Genomic DNA, 26,918 nt, shown 5'->3' with positions numbered 1-26,918 from the left:
TGTGCTGAACTATTTTATATTCTGGAACTTGTATTCCATACTTAGTTCTATTTCTTCCATTTCTCTTTTGAAAGTTAGACTTTGCTCATAAAAAGATAAAACCCTCCCTAAATAAGCTTCTCAGTTTAACTACTTTGAAACCTAGAACAGGAGTAGAATCCTTTTTTTTTTTTTTTTTACTCCTCACTGCTGCTATCATCCATTATTTAACAAGTTTTTGTCTTCTAAAATTGTTGCCATTTTATCTGCTGCTGATGTCACTATGTGAGTACTAGTTCTGTTGTTATTACAGTAGAGTAGGACTTAGCAGGTGAGTATCTAGGATCAATAACCAGACTGAGTCAATACAAACCATAATTCTCCACTTAGTATCTATGTGACTGTAGCAAGCTATTTAAACTCACTTGCACTTAATTATTCTATCTATGAAAAAAAGAACAGCATTAGCAACATGCTGATATTATTGTTAGTTTAAAATGAGAATCTAGAACAGTGACTGACATACACTAACAATTCAATAACCATTGGCGATTTATTATTATTTCTACTTAATTGACTCACATTTATGGATTTATTTTTATGTGCCAGGCACCTTTTAAGTGCATCATTTTTAGCCTCACAGCAATCCTATGACATGTAATAGATGACTGTCATTGTTGTACAGATCCTAACACCTTTTAAATGCTTAGGATATGCCAGGCATTCTTCTAGATGCTTTACTTATAAAAACACATAGGTTCTGTTAATATCCTCATTTTGTAGACAAGGAATGAAGCATAGTTAAATAAACTGCTCAAGATCACTCAAGTAATAGATGATAGAAATGAACTTTGAAGTCAGGCAGCCAACCTTAGAATCCATGCTCTTGACCATTACATGGCTCTGCCCTTTTTATAGACAAGGAATCAGAAGCCTAGATATGTTAAGTAATTTTCCAGTCATGCAGTTATTAAGGGACGAAGCTAGGGTCTTAATAAAAATTTCTGTACCATATTTAGGTCACTTTCTCCCCCTCTACCACCATTGGTGACTTTGGCACCTTGCTCCTCTGCAAGTCAGGATCTTGCCTAAATTTACATGGATCCTGATCACTTTCTGTCTCCCTGGCCTCATAGATCCCTCTGTCCTTAATTCTAGTAAGCTTCGTGTTTACTTCACCTTAAGGGCTTAATCATTGTTTACCCGCTACAATCACTCTAAGTTGCATCGTCTCCAGGATGCCATGGACTTACAAGACTTTGCTCTTCCCCTCTTTGTTCAGTCTGTATTTCCTCACACCCTCCTCACGCCATCCTTGTTCATAATTTCACTCTTGATGGTCTTACTTCTGTTACTCAGGGTCCTGGGTACCACCATGTCCAGCCATTTTAAATACTGACCTAGTTTCTGATACAGAATGAAATCTCTTCCATTTTTTGAACCTTTGCCAATCCATTTCCTCTTTTTGGAATTTCTTCCTTCTTTTTGTTTGTTTGTTTTTTAACAATCATCTTCCAAGACCCAATGTGGAAGTTTCCCTATGAAGGGCTCACTTCTTGGTCACCCCAGCTGGAATGGATTTTTCCCTCTTTTGCTTTTCATTTGTACTCTTATTATGACCTTTGGTTTAAGTTGTCTCTTGCTACTTGTCTCTCCCTTCCTTTCTCCTACTGTATCCTGGGCCATCTTTAACTTTTCCCCTGAGTGCCTAATAGCATCGTATCGGTGAAAGAGCACAGATTTTCATGTCAGAGAGCCTGGATTCCAGTCTCCACTTTACTGCTTGCTTTTGTCTTACACAATCATTGTCTCCAGTTTCCTATTTGTAAAATGAGATGAATGTGTGGCTCAGAGAGTAGTTGTGAGGATTAAATGAATTAATGTAGGTGAAGCGTGTATAGTAAGCACTCGGTAGGTTTTAGCAACCTTTTCCTTCTCAGCACTGTACCCTATTCTAAATATAGGCTCACAAAGAATTGGAGTGTGAATGCATAAATGAATGTTGAATGAAGTGGCTGCTTTAATTCTGGCTGTGTGTAGCACAGCAAGAGAAAGTGTGAAGGCTTCCCATACTGGGCAAGAATTTTGATAATCAGAATTTCAATTACCTGGGTATTGAGTTGGATAACAATGATATGAAATTTTAAAAAGAAGATGAGGTTCTGAAAAGTCTGATAGATTTCATTCATTCTTTTTTTAAGGTTTTATTTATTTGACAGAGGAAGAGATAGTGAGAGCAGGAACACAAGCAGGGGGAGTAAGAGAGGGAGAAGCAGGCTTCCCACAGAGCAGGGAGCCCAATGTGGGACTCGATCCCAGGACCCTGAGATCATGACCTGAGCCGAAGGCAGACGCTTAACGACTGAGCCACCCAGGCGCCCCTGATAGATTTCATTCTTAAATAGAAAAAAAAAATCAATGCATTTTTATGATCCAATAGCAACTAATAATGAAAAAGGGATAGTTAAAAGAATTTAGGAACTTAAAAGTAGGAATCATTTAGATATGTCACAAGATTATATAATTAGAAACACTATCCAGGGCAAGAGTAGAAAATAAACTTTGAAAGTGGTCTATTGATGTTTTCTTTCAGGAATAGTAGGGTGAGTTCAAGTAGCTTTGTGAAGATTATTATTTAAATTTACAGTTAGAATCCTGAAACACATTACTAACTACATGTGTGCATAATCAGATGAAAACCCTAGTAGTAAAACCCACTAGCTTTGGAATCAGACAGACGAGATTTGAACCAGGGTTCTTCTACTTGGAACTGATGAACAACTTGTGCAAGTGATTTCACTTATCACAGGCTCAGTTTCTTCATCTATGAAATGGGTGTATAAATAATATCCATCTCACTGGGTTGTGAAGTAGTTGTGGATTTTATGGCATGTGAGGTGTTAGCATGGTGTCTAGCAAGTTGAAGAAGAACTTAGTAGACTTAGGACTAACTCTAGTGGGCGCTCAACAAACAGTTCATAATTGATTCAGTTCTACTGGTGGGTGATTTTGTCCCCCAAAGGACATTTTGCAATTTTTGTAGACATTTTTGGCTGTTACAACTTGGGGGCAAACACTACTGGCTTCTAATGTGGAAAGGCCGCTAGACATACAATGCCCTGGACAGCATCCCTCAACAAAGAATTATCCATCCTGAAACATCAATGGAGTGGAGGTTGAGAAACGTAGAGCTACAGAATGGGTAAAATTCATCTCTCTTTGGCATATATAGAGACGCAGTATCTTAAAACCCTTCAGAGAAAGTGATGGTTGAAAGTTATATTCATAGAAAATAAACTTTATGCATCATACTTGCAAGAAATTATTGGAAAGGAAGGCACACATGTTAGATAAACCTAGATATAAACCTTATGGTGTTTTGTTTTGTTTTTGTTTTTTTGCAAATCTTAGCATGCAAATTTATCACCTGGTTTCTTATTAAAACACAGTTCTTCGGGCTTCACTACCAGCACAGTCTGATTTGGAAACTCTGGTGTGGAAAATCTACATTTTTAATAAGCACTCCAGGGAATTCTGATGCAGCTGGTTCATGGACAACAGTTTGAAGGGATTCGGGCAGATGCATAAGTCATCTAAACACTTTGAAAAATCCTATAGCATTATGTAGCTCTGGTTCTCATTATCCTTAAAGCCTGAAGCAGGGTCAGTCTCTTTTATTATTGAGGATCATAAGCAACATGGGATAAATCTACAGAAAATACAGTCAGCATGAGTTTGGCAGTACCCAGACAGGCTACCCGTATGACCAAAACTCCAGTGTCATTTGCCCTTCCTGCTTTCATCCTCTCTGTTACACAGGTAAAACACTCACACTCCCAGAACAGTAGAAACATGTTTATCTCACCGGCCTTTGGGAACTTGCACCATTCACCACTAGGTCCAGGAAACATGCCCCATACAATTTCTCCTATTTCCTCTCAGCCTTAAAGGAAACCTCCAAAATGTCCTGGGGTTTGCATACAAGAACATTTGCATTGCATTTTTAAGAGAGGTGAAAATTCTTTCAACGTAAAAGTAATGATCAACAAAAATACATCTTAAATCAATTTTTATAACCATTTTGGGTTCTTATTTTATAAAGACAGGTTATGGGATTTTGCCTTTCTTTTCTGAAAAAATAAATCCATATTTGGCAGAAGTTTAATGTCACGGGGTGTGTGGCATTTTAATGGGAGTAATCATTTTTAGAAATAGAAAGTTTCTATTTTGTGATAGACATTTAGGAAATAAGTTATTCTTTGACTCAAACCTAAAGATACCTATTCAGCAAACAGCACAGAGGAGGAATAGAACAGGATATTTGCCTCCTGAGTGACGACCCCAGTGGTGAGAAGCCACTGAGGACAGGCAGGTTTTAGATTACATCAAGTAAACGAAAGTATTTGACCTGGTCTATTATTCATAGAAAAACAGCTGATCCACTTCGGCCCTTCGTAAAATCATTTCTCAAATTTCAGTAGCTGATTAATAATGATCAAGGCCCCTTTCAGAAACACCAGTCTTTAACTCTTACAGTTAAGTGGGCCCCATGGAAGAATCAGAGCCTCTATGAAGCAACAATCTTCCCTGAATTCAAGGCTCAAAGTCCGACGGGAGAAAACTTGCACAAGACACACAGCTTAGCTCATTAGAGATAGTGTGTCCCCAAACTTCTCTGCAAGACGATATTTTTAAAGTTCCCCAGTTAAGGGAATATTTTTCTTACTTAGTATGAACATTATGGGAGATTTTTTAAGAACAAAGTGGAATTTTTACTTGCAGATGGAGGAGGGGGTTAGCACCATATTTTCAGCAATTCTTTTCTGAATCATTGTATGTGTGCAGCTAGAGGTGTGCCTCAGGCAGTCCCCCCACTCACATACACAAAAAAGAAAGAAAAAATATATATAAAGTAATAATTATTTTCATTATAAATACTTGTGCTGTGGATCTAGTCATGAGATTTCTTGGGGCATTTAAAATATAATTCCATTCATAAAATTTTTATGTATGTGCAGCTTCTAGGGAAGTTGCAAATAGTCATATAATGTGAGACATAATTCCATTCAGGAATTTGTTATTCTTTTGACAACTTTTCAGTGAGTATCTGCTATGTGTCAGGCACTGTGCTGTATTAGGGATATAACAGTGGACCACAAAAATACACTCTTGCCCCAAAGCAGCTTACACTGTAGACTGAGATATAAACCCAAACCATAGACAATGATTAGGTAAATATTTGCAATTGTCTTTTTTTGTTGTTGTTTTAAGATTTTATTTATTTATTTGTCAGAGAGAGAGACAGAGCACATAAACCAGGGGGAGTGGCAGGCAGAGGGAGAAGCAGTCTCCCCACTGAGCAAGAAGTCTAATGCGGGACTCGATCCAGGACCCTGGGATCATGACCTGAGCCGAAGGCAGATAATTAACCGACTGAGCCACCCAGGCATCCCAATATTTGCAATTTGTAATTAGATCTATGAAGAGACTAAATATTAGTACATATAGCTGGATTTATTGAATCTTTCTCTTATTTCTTGTGCTTCAATAATGTAACATTTCAAGATAGTCAAAATATCTGTTTGTAGTGGCTAACCAAGTCCAGAACACATTTTATTCTTTTAGAAAAAAATCTACCTTGAAATTGCCTTCAATTAACTTGACCTGAGAAATTTAGATCTATTAACTCCTTTTCTTTTTCAGGGTTTTTGGAGCTGCCATACTTCTTACCTCTACTCTGAATATGCTAATCCCATCAGCAGCCAGAGTGCATTATGGGTGTGTTATCTTTGTCCGGATATTGCAGGGCCTTGTTGAGGTATGGAACTGCAGGATGGCGCCATCTTAAGGTTGGCATGTTAATCAGAACCAGCAGATTATCTTTGACTTGATCTATAAATGAACATTTTATAAAGTTGTGACTACAGAGTATGCTTAAAAAGTTGGAAAATTTAGGCATTCAGATACTTTGTGTTTAAATAATGCTAAAATACAACTGTGACTGCTTGCCTCCCCTCTCTAGAATTGAGTGGTATTAAAGAAATGTTCAGTGACTATTTGACTGAAAAAAAAAAGAGGGGACAAGCACTTTGGTTAATGTGCTGTGAGGAGTATTTCTGAGTCTGTCCTTTGCTGGTGATAATCCTGAATTAATACCTTTGCGAGATTTATACCAAATCCTTGTTAGACTTGAATCATGATTTGTTTTTTTCACTGAAATATTTCATTGACTAATTCTTTGGGAATGTAACTGTAATGATTGACTTTTTTTTTAAATTTAATTTTATTATGTTATGTTAATCACCATACATTGCATCGTTAGTTTTTGATGTAGTGTTCCATGATTCATTGTTTGCGTATGACATCCAGCCTCCATTCAATACATTCCCTCTTTAATACCCATCACCAGGCTAACCCATCCCCCCACCCCCTCCCCTCTAGAACCCTCAGTGTGTTTCTCAGAGTCCATCGTCTCTCATGGTTCGTCTCCCTCTCTGATTTCGCCCCATTCATTTTTCCCTTCCTGCTATCTTCTTCTTCTTTTTTTTTTTAAACATATAATGTATTATTTGTTTCAGAGGTACAGATCTGTGATTCAACAGTCTTACACAATTCACAGCGCTCACCATAGCACATACCCTCCCCAATGTCTATCACCCAGCCACCCCATCCCTCCCACCCACCATCACTCCAGCAACCCTCAGTTTGTTTCCTGAGATTAAGAATTCCTCATATCAATGAGATCACACGATACATGTCTTTCTCTGATTGACTTATTTCACTTAGCATAATACCCTCTAGTTCCATCCATGTCATTGCAAATGGCAAGATTTCGTGTTTTTTGATGGTTGCATAATATTCCATTGTATATATATATATACACCACATCTTCTTTATCCATTCATCTGTTGTTGGACCTCTTGGCTCTTTCCATAGTTTGGCTATTGTGGACATTTAAAAACCTCAGATTGGCCTACCTATTGCCCTTCTCTTCTCCTGAAATATAGTGGGAGTAGATAAATCAGATAAAGTATTAAGCACTGAAAACATTCTCCTTTCTCTCCAAAAAGAAAGAAAAAATTGGTAGGATAAAAATATATAAAATGGATAATTATTTTATTTTTTTTTAAGATTTCATGTATTTATTTGACAGAGAGAGACACAGCGAGGAGGGGAACGCAAGCAGGGGGAACAGCAGGCAGAGGGAGAGGCAGACTTCCTGCTGAGCGGGGAGCCCGATGCGGGGCTCGATCCCAGGACCCTGGGATCATGACCTGAGCTGAAGGCAGACACTTAACGAATGAGCCACCCAGGCGTCCCTAAAATGGATAATTATTTTAAAAGCCTTAAGTTCTAGACACTACTTTCAGGAAGTGTGAGCTTCAAGGATCTAAGCTTTATCTTCCTCTATATGGATTCCTCATATTTGGGAATCACTGTGTTTAATGCCTCATGCAAAGGCCTCCCACGTTTCTCAAACTGTTCAAAGTTCCAGAGGAATGGAGTAATGGAGGATCTTTTCTTTTGCCTTCATCAGAAGAAAACTGAGGTAGGAGGAAGACTTGAAGGGTGGGGAGGATTTGGACAGGTCACTAAAAGGAAGCCATGTCTTATCTGATCTGGGCTGAAAGTTTTTAAAGTGGAATTTCAGGGAATTAGTAAAGATCTATGAGTAGCCGCTTTCCCTAATATCTTGGGCCAGTTTTAAGGAGACAGCATCAGAGAGGGGACTGTGCTTATTTTTCAGTGACCCTGTACCCTAAATGGTGATATATATCTTCCCCGTCACAGGGCGTCACCTATCCAGCATGTCATGGGATCTGGAGCAAATGGGCTCCTCCTCTAGAGAGGAGTAGATTGGCAACCACCTCCTTCTGTGGTGAGTACCGCATGCAGATACGGTTATGGCAGGGAAAAGTTTAGGAACAGGTTGCATAAGAACTGAAAGTTGATAAAGATCATCTGTAAAATCATTTGTGTGTGTGTACATGAGGAAAGGTTTTTGACTGCCACTTCCATTTCTTTAATTCTTATTGGTCTCCTTAAATCCTCTATTTCTTCTGTGTTTTGCATTTTTCTAGGAGTTCATCCATTTTATCTAAGTTTTCAAATATATTCATGAATAATTTTTATAACAGTCTTTTTAATTTATTTTTTATTATAGTCTATTATAGTCTATTATTGTTAGATCTCTTTTGTGTCTTGGGTAAGTAGGTCATATCCTCTTATGTAGTCCTGTATCAGTGGCTATGTATGGAGATATATATGTGTATTTGGAGATTTAGGGGTATGAATGTACATGCACCTAAGTATGCAAGTGTGTTTGCGAGAACTTACCAAGAAACATGAGATGAAGTTAAGAATTTCTATTTATTTCACTTACCTACCTCCCATTCTCCCTTTTACTTTAGGTTCATATGCTGGAGCCGTAATTGCAATGCCTTTAGCTGGCATTCTTGTGCAGTATACTGGTTGGTCTTCGGTATTCTATGTCTATGGTATGTTGCATACGGTACAATAAAGTTAAAAGAAATGGGTGTAAACTCAAACAGTGAGGTAGATCACTGAATATACTTCTGCATTCACTCACATTTTTTTCCATTAAGAATCCTTTCCTTATATTTTGAGAAGATCAAGGAAAATGTTCTATCTCTATGATTCTCCCTACCTTGTTATTTATTGTTTTAAAAAGGAAGTACATTGCTGGTGGAAACTTTGGGATATATTTCATATATTGTCCTTGATTATGAAGAAAAAAATTAAATTAGCTCTTGATTCATAGCCAATTAAGAAGAAAGAGCTAAGCAGCTCCCACTACTGCTTTCTCGGCTGACCCTGCCTCGTCAAGACTGAATAGGGATGGGAAGCTGGAAGGCGATAGCAATGCTAATGCAACAGTTCGCTTTTGTGACAAAATATTAATAGTCAGCTGCAGCAGCCTCACATTTTAGTCCTCGTTACTCCAGGATTAAATGAGATGAAGCCCTCAAACGGAAATAAAAAGCACAAGAAACCCTGAGTCCAAAGTCCCTCTCTGTTTACTTTCTAACCAGAACCAGAAAGCTTACCACTTGAGAGTACCCCTAAAGTCTCTCTCTAGGAGACTTTTTTTTTTTTAGCCATGAGAAAAAGAAATATAAGAGAGCTGGATTCCAACTGATGTCACTGATGAATACCGTCTTTAGACGTGGGCAGGAGAATGTGAAATATTAATGAAGTCATGAGGTAGAACTGAGCAGTATCTGGTTGCTTCCGAATTTGGCATGATCCATTCCCATTTCAAAATGTTCTTATCAGAGCAAATTCTTAGGCTTGCAGAATATTATTAAATATGCTTTATGGCAGGAGCTCTTATTCTGGTTCAAAAGCCATGGCTAGGTTTTAGATTCATGAATGTCCTAAACGATAAGCCATAGATGCATCTGTACATTTGTTTCCTGGGGAGATATTTTTATTAGATTTTAATCCATATCTTCCATTAGATTTTCAAGAGTCCATAATTCAAAGAAGTTTAAAGCAAATGTGTATAGGGTATATAGTACAAGTTGGGATACCGGGCCAGTAAATCCTCCAATTTGTCCCTTAATTGAATCTATTACTTAATTGAAAATATGATGTGACTTTAAAGTAAGAATATTAACTTCCCGGGGTGCCTGGGTGGCTCAGTCAGTTAAGCATCTGACTCTTGGTTTCGGCTCAGGTCATGATCTCAGGTTCATGAGCTTGAGCAGCCTCAGTCTCCCTGCTCAGGTCGGGAATCTTCTTCCCCCAGCCCTTCCTCTGCCCCTTCCCCTGCTCATGCATGTGGCACGTGCACATGCTCTCTCTCTCTCTCAAAACAAATAAATAAATCTTTTTTAAAAAAGAATATTAATTTCCACAAAGCATTCATGAAAATCAGTGTCATTATGTCAAGTTGTATCTCATTTAGTATTTATCATTGAATGATACAAAGTTTAAATATTAGATAATCTGAAAATATCACATCCCCATAGTGCTTGCTTACTTACTGTGTATAAAAAAATTAGGTCTTGGAGCCACACATTCAATATTTATATTTTAAAGATTAATAAGATAAGAACTGTATAGTGGCTTATGTTAAAAGAAGATAATGCATATATAGCAATTAGCTGAATGTCCGGCACTTCACATTCAGTTAGCGGTAATGATAATTATTATTGAATTACAAGAGCTTTCATTTATTGAGTGCTTATTTTGTGCCATTTGCCATGCTAGTTGCTTCATGCATTATCTCCTTTAACTATACTTTGCCACAATCTCATAAAAAAGAAATTGTCTCATTTTATAGTGGAAGTTCACAGAGATTCAGTCATTGATTGGAGCATGTAGCTAATAAGTGACACAGTCAGGATTTGCATCTGGGAGAGCCATATTCCATAATCACTACACTATGCCAAATTTTCACATACTAACTAACTCCCATTTGTGTTTGCTGTCATGTTTGGTAACGAAAAGGAGCATGGCCCATCAAAATCTGTGGTATTAAGAAATAATTCTCAGAGATTGAACGAGCAAGAAAAAAGTATTATAGAGATCAGGAGCATTTAGACTGTTACCCAAGGGATAAAGAACAGTAGAAGCCAAAAATGAAATAACTAGCTTCTGGGACACCAAAATAAATCACTTGAAATTCTTTCTTTTATTAATACTTTAGATTTACATTACACAATAAGGGCATGCCTTAATGCTGAGAATGCTAAATAAAGAAAGGGATGCTAAAGAAGTTGCAAACAGTTTATTGTATTAGAATTTATAGCTTTCATTTGCCCAGAGTGATCAATAGGTAATATTATGTACTGAAAATAATAATGGTATACAGTCACATAAAGTGTTAAATGTTACTACATTAATTACAAAAACTCCCACCTCCTGCCTTTTTTTATGAATGTTAGCCACCTAGGCTAAAATAATCTAGATTTTATTTAATAATCTGTTTACTAGATCTGGAAGTGCTTACAGGAAAGGGAAATGAGTATTTCTTTTTTGTAGAAATATAGACCACTCTCAAATATTCAGGGAAGGCAAATAAGAAAATGATCCCCCCTCATAAAATTCTTTGAAGACAGGAATTTTGTCCGGTTCACCATGTTTCTCTCACTTAGCAGAGTGCCTGGAATAGTAAATGCTCTGTAAATGTTCGTTGGATGTATGAACATGTTCCAAACCACACCATTCAATAATTATCCAATGCTGTGTCTCAGCATTATTGGAGACAAAGAGATAAAACTATAGGACCAGACTTCAGGAAGCTTGAAGTTCAGTGACATAACACAAGAAGAGCTGGCTGGTCAATTGGAGAAGCAGAAAATCCAATTCACATTCTAGAGAATGTGTTTGTCATGAGATTCCTGCAGTTTTATTCCAGCAAATGACAGTTACATGGGGGTATTTATGATAGATTTTTTATTTTCTTCTTTTGAACTCTTCCTTGCAGGAAGCTTTGGAATGATCTGGTACATGTTTTGGCTTTTGGTGTCTTATGAGAGTCCTGCAAAACATCCTACTATTACAGATGAAGAACGTAGGTACATTGAAGAAAGCATTGGAGAGAGTGCAAATCTTTTAGGTGCAATGGAAGTAAGAACTTTATTATGGTGTATATTCCTGTTCTGATTCTTCGTCTCACCTCCCTTTGACCAACCAAACTACTTTCTGAGTCCCTATTCAACAAAACCCATTTGGTGTCAGTCATGATTGTTTTCTTTCGTCCATCCATACTTTCTGACTTAGGAATGATTTCTACTTCCCCCATCTATAATTTCTTTTTTTTTCTTTATCTTTTCTTAATGATCTTCAAATTTGCCCTGGACTATGGCCAGGACTAGAAAACTAAATAAGCTTTTATAAACAGTTCAATATGGTCCATAATTTAAACAAACTCAATAAATATTTGTTAATTTCAGATCATAGGAAATGCCAGATCACCTAACACAATCATAAAAAGGGCGATTTTTTGTGTATTGAGTTGTCTAAATGTTAGGTGTTATACATGTGTATTTTTGCTATATGTGGTTAAAGAAATATTAAATCATTAGAATGTCAATAATAGATAGCTGACATAAAAATATTCTTAATATAGAATCTTGTTATTGATAAAATCTTATCATTTTCAGGATTATTATTATGAAGATAAAGTATCATAAAAGTATAACATGGACCCCTTTTCTGATTCTAATTTGATTTCTTTCATGGGCTCTATGGAGAGAGAAAATGCAATTCTGTGTCAATAAAGCAAATATTTTAGTCCGTGTGACAATATATCATAGATATTCATTAATAGGCATTTGATACTATTAAAAAATGGAAGGCAAAACTAACGTATTTAGACAGGCTCAGTAATTCAGCACCTAAGCAGTAACTCAATTTCCTTATGCTGAGAGCTGGAAGGTATCACACTGAAGAGTCAGCATCTCCTATACATTAGGCTTCTCTTTCTTTTGCAGGCTCCTCCCCTCTTTCTAATTATCTTTTATTCCAGCTCTGATTCTCTACTTCCTTTGTTAGAGAAGGTCTGTCTTTGACATCTCATCCTAGGTACAAAGGTCTATCACCCACCGTGGTTGAGGCCTTTAATGAATAAGAAAAATCCCACATTGGATATCATTCAGAAGTGAAACTTCAGTACTTAAAAAAAATTCTGACACTATGTACTGGCATTTGAAACTCCCCTGCCTGTTTCCTTCTGTAAATGGACTGAAAGTTTCTTTCTAATGGTGGCTACTTAAGAAACAAGTGGTTCTGCAGGGATGGGGTGTTGGCCGTGTGCGTGGTGCCCACCAGCAGCAGTTGCTGGGAGCAGAAACGAAATATAGGCTGATCTGTGATGAGTTCAGCATTTAAGCTCAATTTCTAGCCCCAGGTAATCTGATCAACCTATCTTTTCATTACTTAACTATGCTTCTTTTATTTACCAGTTCTTGAAAGGTTGTCTAAATCAAGCATAAATTTTTTTAAAACAATAAAAAATTTAGTCTAAGTGAAAACCAGTTTCTGGAAATGACCTTAAAAAGAACAGCTGGTAACTTGATAAGACAGCACAGATAATCTCAAACTCCCCCATTTCCTTACCTTACTTCTTTCCCAAACATAATATTTTACTTCTTACTGATGTTTGATACTTTCCTGTAGCTTCAAAACAAAATTAAAAATGAGATTATATTTCATTTTTATGAAATACGTATATTATTGTACTTGTAGTTATTTGAACTTTCTACTGTGAACAAATTTAATATACAGCAAAGCAGAAAGAATAGTAATATTCATGTATCCACTGCATAAATGCAACAGTTATCAACACCTTGCCTTACTTACTTCACTTTTCTTTTTGCTGAATGATTTCAAAGTAAATGAGATGTCCTAACACTTTACCCACAAATACTTCACACGCATCTCTAGAAAAATAAAAATACTCTTTCACAATCTAAGTACTATTATTATACCTAAAAGAATTAAGAATAATTCCCTAACATTATCTAAGACCTAGATCATATTCAGATTTCTAATACCCAGTCCAAATTCAAATATCTAGTCTATATTCATATGTCCTTTGTAGCTATTTCTTTGGAGTCTGCATCCAATTAAGGAGCACACATTTCAGCTGACTGTAATGCCTTTTAAATATTTTTTTCTTAAAAAATTAAATATAACATGTATACAGAAAAACACACAAATCATAAGTGAACAACTTGCTTGAGTTTTGTAAACCATACACACCTGTGAAGCAAAACAGCCAGGACAGTAAGTAGACTGTTATCAGAATACTATAAGCCCTCCTACCACCCCGAATAATTTTTTAAGGTATAAAATTAGATACTTCTATCTTACATTTGATGAAGTGTTTTACAACCTGAAGAATAAAGTTCTTAGTAGAGATGCATAATAGGTATGAATAATAGAAACACTTTCCCAGCAGGAAAAAGGTATTTACTTTTAATAATATTCTGAAGTTATTTCTTATACAAACATAATACTACAATGCTGACATACCTGTATCCAACAATTTTCATTTTCTGTGATATAAATATATTTATATATGGCAGTATTTTCCCCGAGTATATAGGACTTAAAAAACACACTTTTTGAACCCAGCTAGGATGTTGTCACTGGATATTTGTATTCAAAGCCACAGTACTCATTATATGTTATTAGGACATGCTTTTGTTTTTCTTTTTTGTCATATGTATTTGTGATCACGACAGTATAACTTCTTACTCTATTACTTTTAAAGTGATCTCGAGAGGCTTAATTAGAGTCACAGTCAATACTAGCAATTATGAGGCTCTACATCCAGGAGTAATTAACTAAATCTGTGTAAAAAATGTCTGCCTCCCCTTTTATTAATTTGGTCAGGTTAAGGATCCCAAGCCAGCATTAAATGGAGTTATTTCAGGCTATTGTTTCTTCACCAAACAGTATTTTGACGTTCAAAATAAAATCATTGAGAAAGTGAGAATATGAGAGACATTTTCAGGCCTAAAAATACTAGTCTTGGGGGAGAATACTTGCTTTATGTTTGGGCATATACAGGATCTTTAAGTACACTAGATATAGTTTTTAAATGGGTATCATAAGCAAAACCAATCCTATTTAGGTGGTTAATTTTGAATGTCTTGAATGTCATAAGTAACTAGTTATGATGTGCCCATGGTGTGCTGGATAGCCAAATACTTCAACCCAGCTGTATACCATGTGAGTTTTCTAGAACCTTGCGTTTTAGCATTACAGAATTTATATTGATATCCATTGTCTATCAAGAGGATTTATGGATAGGTAGTGGTATTATTAACTTTAAATAGGGTCTAGAATATTGCACTCTTAATTTTTCTTATTTTCTCCTCCTAACTATATTGAATTTTCAATGTTTTAGATAAAATATTTTGGATACCAACAAGGTCACTGATATGGCAACAATCTTTAGCTGAGGCATGATCTATCACTGCCAGAAAAAAAAAAAATCTTGGAAACTAGGATCTGTGCTTTTGGAATTGTTTTCTATAAACATAAGATCTTATATATTCCGAAAATGGGAACAATTTAATCAGAAGAAGAAGCTAATATCTTTTTTTTCTTCCAACAATTATTCATGCAGCTAAGGTTAATTAGACTTTTGCAATCGATTTCATTACCTCCTACTCATGCCTCAACATATACATCCTGAAAATGCAAAGCACCTATTATTCCCATTTTCTAAGTTAGAAAATATTTTAAATGGTCAGAATTGCTCTCTTTTTGGGATTTCAGAAATTCAAGACTCCATGGAGGAAATTTTTTACATCTATGCCTGTCTATGCAATAATTGTCGCAAACTTCTGCAGAAGCTGGACTTTTTACTTACTGCTTATTAGTCAGCCAGCATATTTTGAGGAAGTCTTTGGATTTGAAATCAGCAAGGTATGTAAAAATTATCTTTGTTTAACTAGTGCATTATTTTTGTGTTCAATTGAATATTAAGTTCCTTTGCCAGTATTTTATCTTCTAAATTTTAGGAGTTACTCATTTATTTGTTTATCCACTTAACAAATAACTTCTGGGAAACAAAGACTAAGTAAGGTGTTTGAGTGTCTACTGCATTCAGCTGTCTGCTAGAAAGTGCTCTTTTTGAAGGCAAAAATCAACCTAGTCTCTGCCCTCATGGAGCTTATGTCTCAATTAGGGTGGACGGCACCATAGCCTTTCCCCTGTAAAGAAACATAACTTCCTTTAAGTCTCAGATCAGAGACAATGTAACAGTGAACAAAGAAAAAAAAATTTTATTGAAATAGAATTGTGTTTATGTAATTATCAATCTCTTCTTCAATGCTTTCAAAAATCTGTCTGGTAATCTTGTCTGTGTGAAAGCTTTTTATTTTAATGTAGTCCTGATTGATGGACAAATGGATGAGGAAGATGTAATACACACGGACACACACACACATGCTGGAATATCACACAGCTATAGAAAGTGTGAGATTGTGCCATATGCAACAACATAGATGGACCTAGAAGGCATTATATTAGATTAAATAAATCAGACTTTGAGAAAGACAAATACCATATGATTTCACTCATAGGTGGAATCTAAAAAAAAAAAAAACCAAAAAAACCCCAAATGAATAAACAAATGAAAAGCAGAATCAGACTGTAAATAGAACAAACTGGTAGTTACCAGTGGGTCAGGAAATGAGGGATGGGCAAAATGGGTGAAGGGGAACGGGAGATGCAGGGTTCCAGTAATGGAATGAATAAGTCATGGGACTAAATGGCACAGCATAGGGAATATAGTTAATGATACTGTAATAATGTTGTATGGTGACAGACGGTAACTACACTTATGGTGAGCATAGTGTAACATATAAACTTGTCAAATCACTTTGTTGTGCACCTGAAACTAATGTAACATTATGTGTTAACTATACTTAAGTAAAAAAAAATAATAATTTCTTATAAACTGAAAAAAAATCTGTCTTGCTAAAATACTTGAGAAAGCAAAAAAAAATCTGAAAACATTCTTGTGTGTCCTTTATTCAATTTATTCACTTAACAGGCATTTGTTGAATATGATGTGTGAAGCTTTGTGTCAGATTCAGAAATAAAAACATGGTTCCCATCCTCAGGAGTTCACAGCTTTTGGTGGTATAAACAAAAGCAATTAGTTACCAGTTTCACAACAGTATGCTAAACCCTACAGACATTTGTTCATAGCTGTGAAAATGTAATCATTTTGGGATTTTTCTATAAGGATAAAATGAACATAAAAATAACTATATTTATAGAAGAGTCTGAAATTCACAAGGTCCTTTCATATTCATGAAGAACAAACTTGTTTGGTTGACCAGCTGGATAACTCTCATCATTTCTGTTGATGGGGAAACAAACTAGGGAAGGTATATAAATTGCCTAAGGCCAAGCTGATAATATATGCCAGAATCAAGGTTAAGCCCCGATTCTTTAATTTATGTTTCAATTCCCTTTACTACGCTATTCAAATTCAGGTAGACACTATCTTCATTTAAGCACTTAGCAAGTATTTGTTAAATACAATCTCTGCCAAGCCCTTTGCTGAGTACGGAATACACTCGTCTGTGCTGGCCATGGACTTGCCATTTCTCTTCATGTCATTACATCCATCCAGCTGGGCTCGCTATTCATATTAAGTCTCTACTTGAAAGACTATCTGAGGCCTGGAATTGAAGAAAACCTGAGTTTAGGAGAAGCTATTCTAAGAGCTCTTTTGTAATCCCTGTTTCTAAGGAAACTGTTTCCTCCATTCCTGAGAAGAATGGCTGCTTTAGATAGGGCTCTTCTCTCTAGAGCTGATCAAACATTGCAGGGTAGCCTTTGGAAGCTCCGAGAGGTGTTATACATTCTCAACAAAGGCCGCTGGAGGTGTGAGTCCATTTTCATAATCTAGGACAAATATGACACCGAGAGGCTATTAATACAGTCAGGTCTCATGGGGGAGAAGTGAAGGAGCCAACTGATGTTCATGAAACTGCATGGTCATTCTGGCCTTGTAGCTCCACTTAATTGAAAATGCTTGAGTAAAAGCAATATTTTGCCAAAACTAAATATAATAACCAGATGAGTTGATTTGATTCACTTGTTATATTTTTAACTAAAATTGTAGATAAGTTCTACATACACAGATCGGCTTGAAGACTTTGATTATACTGGTTAAAAAAAAAAAAAAGCCACTGACTTATTTGAAAAATGTATAAAGGAGGTAGTAAAGGAAATAGAGCATGGGCTTTAGATCCAGGTTGGCAGGGCTCGGAACACAAGCTCCGCAGTAAACTATTGATACATAACCTGGGGCTGGTTTTTGAATGATTGCCAACTTTGATTTTATTTTCCATAAATAATGGTATTAATACTGTCCTTCAGAACTGTGGCAAAATGTAAGCAAACTAAAATATTTAAATGGAGGATAGTTCTCTCCAACCTTAGTTAAATTGAGTATGCTGCAGACTAAAACACAAGTGCAATAGCTCAATCTTCATTTCGGGTAGACTGACCCAGTTAAAGCAGAAATATATATAGATGTGTGTGTATATATATATATATATATATATATATATATTTTTATATATATTTATGTATACTATAAATTGTATTTTAGTATTTTATATAAATTAAAAATAATATAAATTATAATAAATATATTAATATATTATATCATATATATCATATATAATGCTTATATAGAAACGTTTTTAGCCTCTTGAAAATGACTATCAAGGGAAGGCTAGTGCTTGGATTAACCAGCACTTTGAGAGGTCCCGTTACAAGAGACAACCAAATGAGAGGAGACATTCATTCCTTTTGCGCTTTACATTTAGGGGCACTTAGAGAAGTGTTGAGTGGCTACTCTTTGTTGTGTGATAGCCTGACAATTTCTAAATAGAATATGAAACAGGTGGGGAGAGAGGAAATCCAGACTGTGACCCAGAGGAGCAAAGAGGAGGGTGCGCAAAGTCTAATGACCTAGAGTTTCTATGAAGAATCAATCAGTCAGAGACTCAAAACACTTAGCCTACTCTTGTAAAACCTTAAAATAATGAACAAAGTACTTTGTGATTATCATAAATAATGATACGCCCCAAAAGTTGTGAGCATTCTGATCACACGTGATTGCAAGTGATTATGGTAAGTCACCAAAAGCTGAGAAGATTGTTGGATAACTTTCATAAAGTTCTGCAACTTGGCCCTGATGAGGTCATGTATGGAATATGTCCACATATTGTCCTAGGAACTGGGAGATTGAATACCTCCAAGTATTAAGACATTGGGCTAGGATATTCCCAACTTCTGTCTCATTAACCTCTAGATTGTTACCTCCTTGCACTTCCCATAGGGCTTTGCTGAAAGAGAATAGCTAATAATCATAACTTTATTCTTCGTTTACCCAAAGGAATTAAAATGTCTGTTTGAGTAGATAATAAATAGCAAAGGGTGTTCAATTTAAGAACTTTTCAGATGTCTCAAACACTGAGTCAAGATGCAGGCCAGTTATGTGGACTTAGGAAATGCAGATCACTCTCCGGCTTTCTCTGCCTCTAAAAGCAAACACAGGACATGCAATTCTACACAAATCCTAACATAGTGTATTCCAGAATGTTTTGTTGTCTGATGGTTTCGTTCCACACATTCGTTGCTTTAAATATATCTATTGTAGTTAAGAATAAAGAACCATTCTGCTTTTCAAGATGCTATTCTCAAAAGCAGTAATGTTTGCCTTAATGTCAGTTTACCTTATAGTTTTACTTAGTTCACATTTGTGAGCCTATACTAAATGCCAGGTTTTTAACTAAATTAAGAACAATCAGCACATTATCTGGTTTTATTTATTTTTCTTTCTCAGGTGGTGGCAGTGCTAAGCATAGTGGTTAAAAGCCCAGTTTTTAGACTCAGGTAAAAATGGCTCAATATTTGGTTCTGGAAATGATTTAGCCTTTTTAAGTTATACTTTCTTCATCAATACAAGAGAGTAATAATATAATAAACTTTCACCTGGATAAAAGAGAGAGAATTAAATAACTCAGACGTTTGATCTCTGTAGGAGTCATTCACTGACTCAATCATGGTAAAAACCCGACTCCGTGGGCGTGGTACTCAAGTCTGCCATTGTGACATCGAGCAATCTTTGTCTCAAACCTTCAATAATCTAACTGGGAAGACATTTTTATACACAAATAATAAACTTTTCCCCAGTACTTAAAAATGCATTTTATTCATACTTCATGATGTCTAGAGAAGAGTGTCTTGCACATAATTATTGGCCTAAAAATGTGTGTTGAATTGATGCTGGTAGGTTAGATTTTAGGTCGAGCTATTTCATATGAAATGAATACAGAAACTATATACCATTGTGTGACAATGTGACCAAATACTGACATTTGAAGTAGAAAATACCTAACATTGAAGAACCAATCTGCATTTTCTGGGCTAAATTTAGCTTAGAAACTAAATATAAAACTCATAAGAGATACATATTTAAAATGCAATTAAGGTTTTTAGCCTTCCTAAGAATTAAAAAAATATAAATTTAAAAATAGAGCCTCTTCAAGGCTTGGTCAAATGTATTTCTTATCTCTCTGACTCTGTCTCTGTTTCTCTCTCACTCACTAATGATGAATTTTTGCAAACATATTTAAGAATATAAAATGGGCACATAAATGTGAATCACTGTGATAAGATTCAGGATAGTTTATTCATAAACTCAAAATTTACTGACTCATTACACAGGAAAGAAAAGTATTCACTTCTAACAGATAAAAAGTAAATTTACTTAGCTTTTCTCATTTATTCTGTGGAAGTTATTGCTTATTCCAGGAAGGAGTAAGTGGTCATTTGGAGACAGTATTTTTTTTCTTTCTTTTCCCATAAAAAATTTATGATGGATTCAAAAAACCAAGACCATTGCCCATATTACTTATGGTCATGTATATGTTTCCTCTTTTTCTTTTTCTTCAGGTTGGCATGCTATCTGCTGTACCACACTTAGTAATGACAATTATTGTGCCCATTGGAGGGCAGATTGCAGATTTTCTAAGAAGCAAGCAAATTCTTTCAACTACTACAGTAAGAAAGATCATGAATTGTGGTGGTAAGTACATAAGTGATGTGAAGGACGTGATTTTGGCTCATGAAATGCTGATATACATGAGTGAGTAAATTTTACTGTGTATGTTAAATATGCAGCTAAATTTGTGTCTTCATTGTTCATTTATAATCATTTCCCTATCTTCAAATTTTCTTAACTCCTAGTTTTTTTTTTAAGATTTTATTTATTTATTTGACTGAGAGACAGAGACAGTGGGAGAGGGGACACAAGCAAGGAGAGCAGAAGAGGGAGAAGCAGGATCCCTGTTGAGCAGGGAGGCCAATGCAGGGCTTGATCCAGGACCCTGAGATCATGACCTGAGCTGAAGACAGACGCTTAATGACTGAGCCACCCAGGTGCCCCTCATAACTCCTAGTTTTAAATAACTACATAACTAACTCGTCCCTGCCCACCACTGACACTTAAGGGCATATTCAATATTTTTATTAAAATGGAAGCCTTCAGTAATCTCTGTGCATAAATTATAACTGTTATTATTATTTTTTAAATATTTTTATTTATTTGAGAGAGACGGTGGGGTAGGGTCAGGGTGAGAGAGAGAGAATCTCAAGCAGACTTCCTGCTGAGGACGGAGTGCCAGGCTACCTGGGGCTTGATTTCACCACTCTGAGATCATGACCTGAGCTGATATCAAGGTTCTGAGGCTCAACTGGCTGAGCCACCCAGCTGCCCCTTTTAAGATAGACTCCCTGAAGAGGTTTCTTAGGTCAGATAAGCATGAGCAGTTCTAGCAGTTTTGGCTCATTGGGAAAATTTACACAAATTTCTGAAGCGTTTCCATGTGTCTGTTTCCAAAGGTTTTGGCATGGAAGCAACACTGCTTCTGGTCGTTGGCTATTCTCATACTAGAGGGGTGGCTATCTCATTCTTGGTACTTGCAGTGGGATTCAGTGGATTTGCTATTTCTGGTAAGATCATGTTTTTAAATTTATAAACGTAACGTCCTGATTTTTGCCGGTAATAATAAATATATTCTCCTTTCCTCTTTAATATTCTATTGTTGAAAAGTTACTTAACATATTTCCACTAGAAAGTAAAAAGAATAACACATTTAGAAGTCATTATTTGGGTTTGTCACTTCTCATTCTCCTCCTGCTTACTCTTCTTTTTTTTTTTTTTAAGAGAACATTTCTCTGTGATTTGAGTATCACATATTAAGTAGTGGATAAGAACCCATACTTCATTCCACTCTGATCATATCCTTGAGCTAAGTTATCAAAAAATACTTATTGAGCACATGCACTATACCTGGTATCTTCTCAGGAGGGTGGTGAGTGTGGTAGAGAATATTCTACAGCCACCCACTTCCAAGGGGTTTAGGATCCTCTGACTCTAAGCTGATGTGTATATTTCAGGTTTCAATGTTAATCACTTGGATATTGCTCCGAGATATGCCAGTATCTTAATGGGCATTTCAAATGGTGTTGGCACATTGTCAGGAATGGTTTGCCCTATCATTGTTGGTGCAATGACAAAGAATAAGGTAAGACGTAGCTAAAGAAATGTTCAGTTTTTGAAGATTCTTTCTCATGGTAGAGAAGAATTACTGTATCCTGTTTGGCATTCTCTCTGTGGTCTAGCCACCAGACCTCTGAGTAAGGGAGATAATTGAGGCTCACTAGAAAATCTCTAAGAGCTCTGAGGAATTCTTCTTTCCCAACCAATAAGCACTGTGCTTTTCAACACCTTTTAATAGTTCTCATATTTCTGGTGTGGCAAAACAACAACTTTTTTTCTCTTAGCTTCTTAGAGTACTCAAGTAGAAGTCTTCTGAACTTTATTTGGAAACATCAATTCAGACTCTGCAGTTATCAATGGAAGAATATTATTATCAGCTATTTGTCCTTAAATGTAGAACTTCACAATTATTTTTCACCAAAAGGAAATAAACAAAAGAAGTAGGAGGAAAAAATATACGTAAATCAATGGAAATTCAAAGAGAGATTATGGGTATTTTAAAAATTAACAGACCACAGATATATTTGGAGTTTTATTTCAGAACCTGAGATTTATAAAAAAATTTAATTAATGAAAGTCATAGGATTATGGAAAGTTTCCATCACAGTATTTGCTTTATGTAATCAGAACAGGGCTTTCCCCTAAAGATAGTGTTGTATGAAAAGCGTGATGGTGGCTCATTCAAAGAAGAGGTTATGCTTTTCAAACATGGGGAGTCTGTTCTCACAGCGCTGCTTTTTTGTCACTGCAGTCACGTGAAGAGTGGCAGTATGTTTTCCTGATCGCTGCGCTGGTCCACTATGGCGGAGTTATATTTTATGCAATATTTGCCTCAGGAGAGAAGCAACCCTGGGCAGACCCTGAGGAAACAAGTGAAGAAAAATGTGGATTTATCCATGAAGATGAGCTCGATGAAGAAACAGGGGACATTACTCAAAATTATATAAATTATGGTACCACCAAGTCTTATGGTGCCACAACACAGGCTAATGGAGGTTGGCCCAATGGTTGGGAAAAGAAAGAGGAATTTGTACAAGAAGAAGTACAAGACTCATACACCTATAAGGACCGAGATGATTATTCATAACAAAGCTAATTGCTGGATTTATTTTTAGTGTTTGTGATTAAATTAATTGTGATTGCCCAAAAATTAAAAAAAAAAAGTGGTGTACACACATAAACATATCAACCAGGCAAGTCTTGCTGTAAAAAATGAATCACAAACAAACTCATGAAGTTACCATCAAGTGCAATCTGTAGAAGTTGTGAAATGCCATCATTTCCATTCAGGTCATCCATTTTTGCGTTTGTGATTTAAACGTTGACTGGTCAAAATTGTAGAAGCGAGTAGTTACTCATTGGATTCACGTGAGCTAAAACTCATCACCATTTAATAAAGCACAACTACAACAGTTGGCACATCCCATCCTACAAAGGTTAGGAAGCCAAAGCTACTTGATCATGCAAAATGCACTTATATATTTGTTACACTGTATTGCAAGATATCATGCAGAAGTCCTGTTAAGAAACCCGAAGATGTCATGTTGGCTGCATCAGGTGGTGGCAACGTTTATTGAATATAAATTATGGAGTTGTTATATCTCTCAATTAGAGAAGAATATTGTGGGCTAGCAACTAGCAAGGTGTACTAAATAATTATTGTTATTACATAATGTGGAATATTTTGTAGGTTCTGAAAAGAAATATCTTGCAGTGTTTTATATGAAATGCTTGCGCACATATACTTATATCTGTGAAAGAGAACTTGTAAAGTGAGGGGTATGCTTCATGTTCTTCCATTCATTTACCTAACAGTATAAAACACTTCACGTTTCAACAGAAATCTGACTTTTCATGTAGCATATCACTTAACTTTTTTGCAAAAAATATAAAAAATAAATAGACTTTAATGTATTTTTTATTACAACTTTGTACTGGTTGTAACTTGCATTAGAAAAAAAATGCATACACCATAAAGAATCTAATAAGAAATTTACTATGGAGATTTAGCCCTGAAAATGCAATATTAACAACAAAAGAAATAGAAAATGGTTTAGATATTCTTCCTTAATAATGAAATACTATATGAAACTTGTGCCACAGAGCTATATATAATATGAAAAGATAAACTTAATAGAGATATTGTAAGTAGACGATTTTATTATTTAAAGTCCCATTTAAAAGATATTTGTCTTAAATATATAGGACAATAAATTATATTAAAATTATATCTATATATATATATCTGTATATCTTATACATATCCATACACAAAAACATAATAAACAATCTTCACAAAAAAGCCAAAAATAGCATACACCTAATGTTGGGTTAGGGGACTGCAATTTCTACTTTCATAGAGTCATAGAATTTTAGATGGGGCAGAGGCATTTTGCTTGTCATTTCTTAATATAACTCAACAGGAATTGCAACATTTGTGTTCCAAGCAATAAGTGCAATGCATACAATTTCCTGTCTGTATATTATCTTCATTTTGCTGTGGTAGCTGTCTGGGTGGTTGGAATGATTTTTTTTTCTTTTAAAAAGTTAACATCAGATCTCTTTAGAATGTTCTAAACGATAATAATGCATTTCCCAATTCAATGCAAAATATCATTGGTGTATTTAATTGTCTATTCTGGATATTTGATCTGTTCATTGTATTGTGCTAGTGACTGGAAGCCCTGCTACTGCAAATAGAAAACATAACATTTGTTTTAAAGATGCAAACCATTCTTGACCTTAAGAAAATAAAAACATCCTTTGCTTTGTGTCTCAAAGTGATGTAATGTGATCATAGCTTTTGTTTTGTTGAATGAAAAGATGTGGGCTATCATTTTGTTGCTGCAAAAAAAAAAAGTGTTAATAAAATGCTCTATTTATCCTTTTGTAAAAATACAATACATTAATTTGGGTTTATTTTATTTAGTTTGCAGCTTTAATGGGAATTTAGCTTTCATGTGTTCCAGTGCAGCCAAAGCTAGGTTCGAGAATAATAACCTTTTTAGCTACTTGAGATTTAATGGAAGAACATGGTACTCTTTAGATTGTGTGGGATGTGGTTCCATAGACAGAGTTTTGCATCAAGAAATGGGTCTCGGAGTCAAACTCTATCTCTCGATGATAGTCTTCTCATAGCTTGTGTGCTAAGCTTACAGAAAAATTCAGGTAAAAAATTCAAAAGTTGTCAGGTCAAGGATCCCATCTAATTTAGATTGTACGTGTAGGTTGTGCTGGACCCTGCCCTACCCATTCTATGTAGAGAATCTCATAGAACTCCACAATGACCCAAAGCAGGTACTCCTTTTAATCCCAGATTACAAGGGAAGAAACTGAAACTCATGAAGTTTAAAAAACTTCCCCAAGGTAAAATAGAGTAACTGCATTATATTATAACGTGTCAGCCAAAGCAGCAAACAGTGAGCAAGATTTATCAAGGTAGCAGCTGGTGGAACGTCTGTGTCACTGGAAAAGTGATCATTTCAATCCAATTTCCGATTTTACAGATGTGTAGAAAGGGAAGACCATAATTATACAACACTGGAGTCACAGTCATAGAACTTGACTGCTCAAAAGGACTTATGGGGTGATTTAGGGGACGCTCCTTATTCAACTAAGACACTGAGGCTCAATAAGAGAAGCTGATGGGAAACGGAGGACACAGAAGATGTTAAGGATTTGGAATGAAGTTGTTATGGTAAGCTGTGCTTTGTTTTTATTTTTATTTTCTTTTTAGCCAGGACTTAATTTAAGAAGTTAATTGAAGAATATTAATCGGTTCAACCACAACCCCGTATCCAGAACTCACATAAGCTCAGAGTGTGTGTGGAGGGTGGTGGAAGGCGAGGGAATGTATTTTCTTTTCCTGCAATCCTCTGCACAAAGAAACAACAGCCAAAGACCCAGCCTAATTCTTACAGTGCCTCACATGCCATTCTTGCATAACTTTGGCAGGAATGAAAGTGTCTTGGATCTAATACTTTACAATTTCCACAATTCTATAATGCAAAAGTTTACAGTTCCTGTAAGAGAGTAAGAGAATCATTCTAATGACGTCTCCAGATATTACCACTGGCCACCCTCATTTGCTCCTACCTCTCATCTTCCTTTTTTTTGAGAGTGTGCACAAGCAGGGGGAGGGGCAGAAGGTGAGAGAGATCTCAAGCAGCCTCCGCGCTCAGGGCAGAGCCTGATGCAGGGCTCAGTCTCAGGACCCTGAGATCATGATCTGAGCCAAAGTGAAGAGTCGGAAGCCTACTGACTAAGCCACCCAGGGACCTCTTCCCTTACTCCTCACACTCCCACTTTTCCTCCTCATCTCAATGCCTATCCCCATCTGCAATGTTATATATATGAGGTATTTTGTAATTTGCAAAATGCTTTCTTATGCATTATCCCATTTCATCCACACATCTGCCTTGTAAACTTGAAAGGTCACATATCAGTATTAGTATTTCTATTTTCCAAGTAAGGGAACTGGGTGTAATAGGGTGTAATAAACTTCCTAAAGATTCCCTAGGCGGGAGTAGAACAAGAGACAGACCATTTGGCCACAGCAAGAGAGTGATTTATTTTTATCTTTAAATCGCTTTATTACTCTTTTGATTAGAAATGGAGTACAAGGGAGGGGAGCTTCGTTAGGCAAAGAACAATGTTAAAAAGAGGGTAATTGGCAATCTCACTATCCAGAAATAAGCACCGTTTAACATTTCTGGAATCTTTTATAAGTAAAATACGCAGAAAATGTTTTGCAATTTTCAAATTCGAAGTCATATTTAGTCTACTGTTGCAAACTACTTTTTTGTTTAACAATATAGCATGTGCATTTTCTTATTTGAACAATAGAGTTCCATAGTCT

The 26,918-nt window shown here is 35.9% G+C and overlaps 1 protein-coding gene across 1 annotated transcript in view; it reads left to right on the top strand.

The window, feature by feature from the left end:
• The window catches only part of SLC17A6 (solute carrier family 17 member 6), a 42,485-nt gene extending 17,546 nt beyond the window's left edge, over nucleotides 1–24,939 (top strand). The window contains exons 4-12 of the mRNA XM_025878961.2: nucleotides 5,683–5,797; nucleotides 7,771–7,858; nucleotides 8,391–8,477; nucleotides 11,435–11,577; nucleotides 15,241–15,390; nucleotides 20,452–20,584; nucleotides 21,400–21,510; nucleotides 21,958–22,085; nucleotides 22,812–24,939. Coding sequence (XP_025734746.1) covers nucleotides 5,683–5,797; nucleotides 7,771–7,858; nucleotides 8,391–8,477; nucleotides 11,435–11,577; nucleotides 15,241–15,390; nucleotides 20,452–20,584; nucleotides 21,400–21,510; nucleotides 21,958–22,085; nucleotides 22,812–23,147 — 1,291 coding nt within the window. The 3' untranslated portion in view covers nucleotides 23,148–24,939. The remainder of the gene's footprint in view (nucleotides 1–5,682; nucleotides 5,798–7,770; nucleotides 7,859–8,390; nucleotides 8,478–11,434; nucleotides 11,578–15,240; nucleotides 15,391–20,451; nucleotides 20,585–21,399; nucleotides 21,511–21,957; nucleotides 22,086–22,811) is intronic.
• Nucleotides 24,940–26,918: the final 1,979 nt, after the last annotated feature.

This window comes from Callorhinus ursinus, unplaced genomic scaffold (genome assembly GCF_003265705.2).
Source record: "Callorhinus ursinus isolate GAN/ISIS: 27379988/994484 unplaced genomic scaffold, GSC_fseal_2.0 scaffold21, whole genome shotgun sequence".
Taxonomy (NCBI): Eukaryota; Metazoa; Chordata; class Mammalia; order Carnivora; family Otariidae; genus Callorhinus; species Callorhinus ursinus.
Note: the sequence above shows the minus strand (reverse complement) of the source record. Positions and strands in the feature narration are given on the sequence as shown.